The 2,862-nt window shown below is 44.0% G+C and overlaps 1 protein-coding gene across 1 annotated transcript; it reads right to left on the bottom strand.

The window, feature by feature from the left end:
* Positions 1–1,361: 1,361 nt before the first annotated feature.
* Positions 1,362–2,720, bottom strand: LOC106001892 (zinc finger protein 570-like). The gene is made up of 2 exons (XM_013036839.1): positions 2,135–2,720; positions 1,362–1,972 (listed from the first exon to the last, which is right to left on the bottom strand). The coding sequence occupies exons 1-2, from the start codon at positions 2,718–2,720 to the stop codon at positions 1,362–1,364; spliced, it is 1,197 nt and encodes a 398-aa protein (XP_012892293.1).
* Between the last annotated feature and the right edge of the window lie 142 nt (positions 2,721–2,862).

The following is a 2,862-nucleotide window of genomic DNA, read 5'->3' as shown; positions in this document are numbered from 1 at the left end:
CACACACATATACTTTTTGTTTTGCTGGTCCTCGGTCTTTATTTTTTTAGTCGGTCATGGGGCCTGAACTCTGGGCCTGGGTGCTGTCCTTCAGCTCTTCAGCTGTAGACTAGCGCTCTACCACTTGAACCTCAGCCACACTTCCAGCTTTTTCTGCTTATGTGGTGCTGAGGAATCAAACCCAGGGCCTCATGCATGTGAGGCAAGCACTCTACCACTGAGACACATTCCCAGCCCCTGGTCCTGGGTCTTAAACTCAGGGCCTGGGCACTGTCCCTGAGCTGAGCATCTTTTTTCCCTTTTTTTTTTTCTTTTCTTTTTTTTGTCAGTCATGGGGCCTGAACTCTGCATTGTCCCTCAGCCTAATGGAAGCACAGTACCACTGAGCCACCTTTCCAGCGCCCGCCCCCTTTTTTTTTTTTTGTCAGTTGTGGGGTTTGAACTTTGGGTCTAATGCTATCCCTGAGCTCTTTAGCTCTACTAGATCACTTCTGGTTTTCTGGTTGTTAATTGGAGATCAGAGTCTCAAGGATTTTCCTGCCTGGGCTGGCTTTGAACCTCAGTCCTTAGATCTCAGCCTCCTGAGTAGCTAAGATTACAGGCATGAGCCGAGCTTCTTTTGCTCAAGGCTAGCACTCTACCGCTTGAGCCACAACACCATTTCTGGCTTTTTCTGTGGATGTAGTACTGAGGAATCAAACCCAGGATTTCGTGCATGCTAGGCAAGCACTCTACCATTAAGCCACATTCCAAGCCATATTGCTAGAATTTTTAAGAATCTAAGCTTCTTAGTCTTGGGAGATGCCTACTGCTTATAGAATATTAGAATTAAGTAAACCTAACTGGTATGTAATAGCCACATAATGAAAACCCTTAAAGATCATGTTAAAGGTGGCCAATTATTCTAAATACACCAACAAGCAAAAGACACTTATAAATGGAAACTTTTATCTGTTATTTTTGTGACTAAAAAGAGATCAGTTTGGGTGTATTGTGAGAAATGGATTTAAGAGTAGCAAAAAGAGACACAGAGCCAGCACTGGTGGCTCACACCTGTAATCCTAGCTACTCAGGAGGCTAAGATCTGAGGATGGCAGTTCAAAGCCAGCCCAGGCAGAAAAGTCCATGAGACTCTTCTCCAATTAATCACCAGAAAGTGGTGCTGTGGCTCAAGTGGTAGAGCACTTGCCTTGAACTGAAGAGCTGAGGGACAGCGCCCAAGCCCAGAGCTAAAGCCCCACAACTGACAAAAAAAAGAGTCACAGAAAATGGTTACAAATCTATAGCATTTCTCTAGGTAAGATGACTAAGGTGACATTAAAGAAAGAAAAAAATATAAATTCCAGGGTTAGGGTTAGGGGTTAGGATTTATATGACATGGTGACTGACTGGATTGGATGATGAGAGAAACCCTGTCCCCCAGTGTGAATTCTCTGGTGTTGGGCAAGATGTGCATGCTGCCTGAAGCTCTTCTTGCATTCCTTACATTCATAGGGTCTCTCCCCAGTGTGTATCCTCTGATGCTGGGTGAGAGAGCCACAGTAACTGAAAGCCTTCCCACACACATTACATTCATAGGGTTTCTCTCCAGTATGAACTCTCTGGTGTTGAGTGAGGGATGAATCATTGCTAAAAGCCTTTCCGCATTTGATACATTCATAGGGTTTCTCTCCAGTATGTACTCTCTGATGCTGAGCGAGGTAGGTAATCTGGCTGAAAGCTTTCTTACATTGCTGACATTTGTAAGGTTTTTCTCCAGTGTGAATTCTCTGGTGCTGAGCAAGGTGTGAATTCTGGCTGAAGGCCTTCCCACACTCCTTACATTCATAGGGCCTCTCTCCTGTGTGTATTCTCTGATGTTCAGTCAGGTATGCACGCAGGCTAAATGCTTTCCCACACACATTGCATTTATAAGGCTTCTCTCCTGTATGAGCTCTGTGGTGCTGGGCAATAGAGGACCTATTGCTGAATGCTTTCCCACATACAATACATTCATAGGGTTTCTCTCCAGTGTGAACTCGCTGATGCTGGGCAAGGTAAGCAAACTGGCCAAAGGCTTTCCTACATACCTTACATTCATAAGGCTTTTCTCCAGTGTGAACTCTCAGATGTTGAAGGAGATGTGCATTCTGACTAAAGGCTTTATTACACTCTTTACATTCATAGGGTCTCTCTCCAGTATGAATTCTGTGGTGTTGGACAAGGTTGGATCTATGGCTGAAGGCTTTCCCACATTCTGCACATTTATAGGGTTTCTCCCCAGTATGGACTCTTTGATGAAGTGTGAAGGGTGAGCTCTGGGTAAAGACTTTATCACAGTAATTGCATTTCAAAACTTTCTTCTTTGCATAGACACCCTGGGGCTGAACAGTTGGGGAAGTGTTTTGAATAGTGTTCTGCCATGTGTCCTGGTTATATACTTTCTCCTGTTTGGGGATTGTCTGTTGTATAGGAAGCAGAATGTTCTGATGGAAACTTCCCAAAGATTTGTTAAAATCTTGTTCTTGTTTGTTAAGAAGGGCTTCTTCGTAAGTGACTGTTTCTTTTTCACAACTTGTCTTCTCATTTCCTGGTTGTCCCTCCAAATTGCCCTCACATTTGCCCTCTTCCTTTAAGCTGGAGTAGTCAAGGCCAATGTCTGCCAATTTTCCTGTAATCTTCTGACATGGCTGTGCTTGACAAAGCTCCTGTTTAGGGGCAGATTCTTCAGTCTCACCCATAGATTCCCAGTCTGAAAATTGAACATAAGAAACATGTCTTCTCTATTGTATATGAGAAATACATTCATAAATGTCCTTGTGTAAAGTCAAGTGTGAATTTTTTTGGGGGGGTCCGGTCATGGGGCCTGAACTCTGGGCCTGG

The sequence above is a fragment of the Dipodomys ordii genome, unplaced genomic scaffold, assembly GCF_000151885.1.
Source record: "Dipodomys ordii isolate 6190 unplaced genomic scaffold, Dord_2.0 Scaffold717, whole genome shotgun sequence".
NCBI lineage: Eukaryota > Metazoa > Chordata > Mammalia > Rodentia > Heteromyidae > Dipodomys > Dipodomys ordii.
Note: the sequence above shows the minus strand (reverse complement) of the source record. Positions and strands in the feature narration are given on the sequence as shown.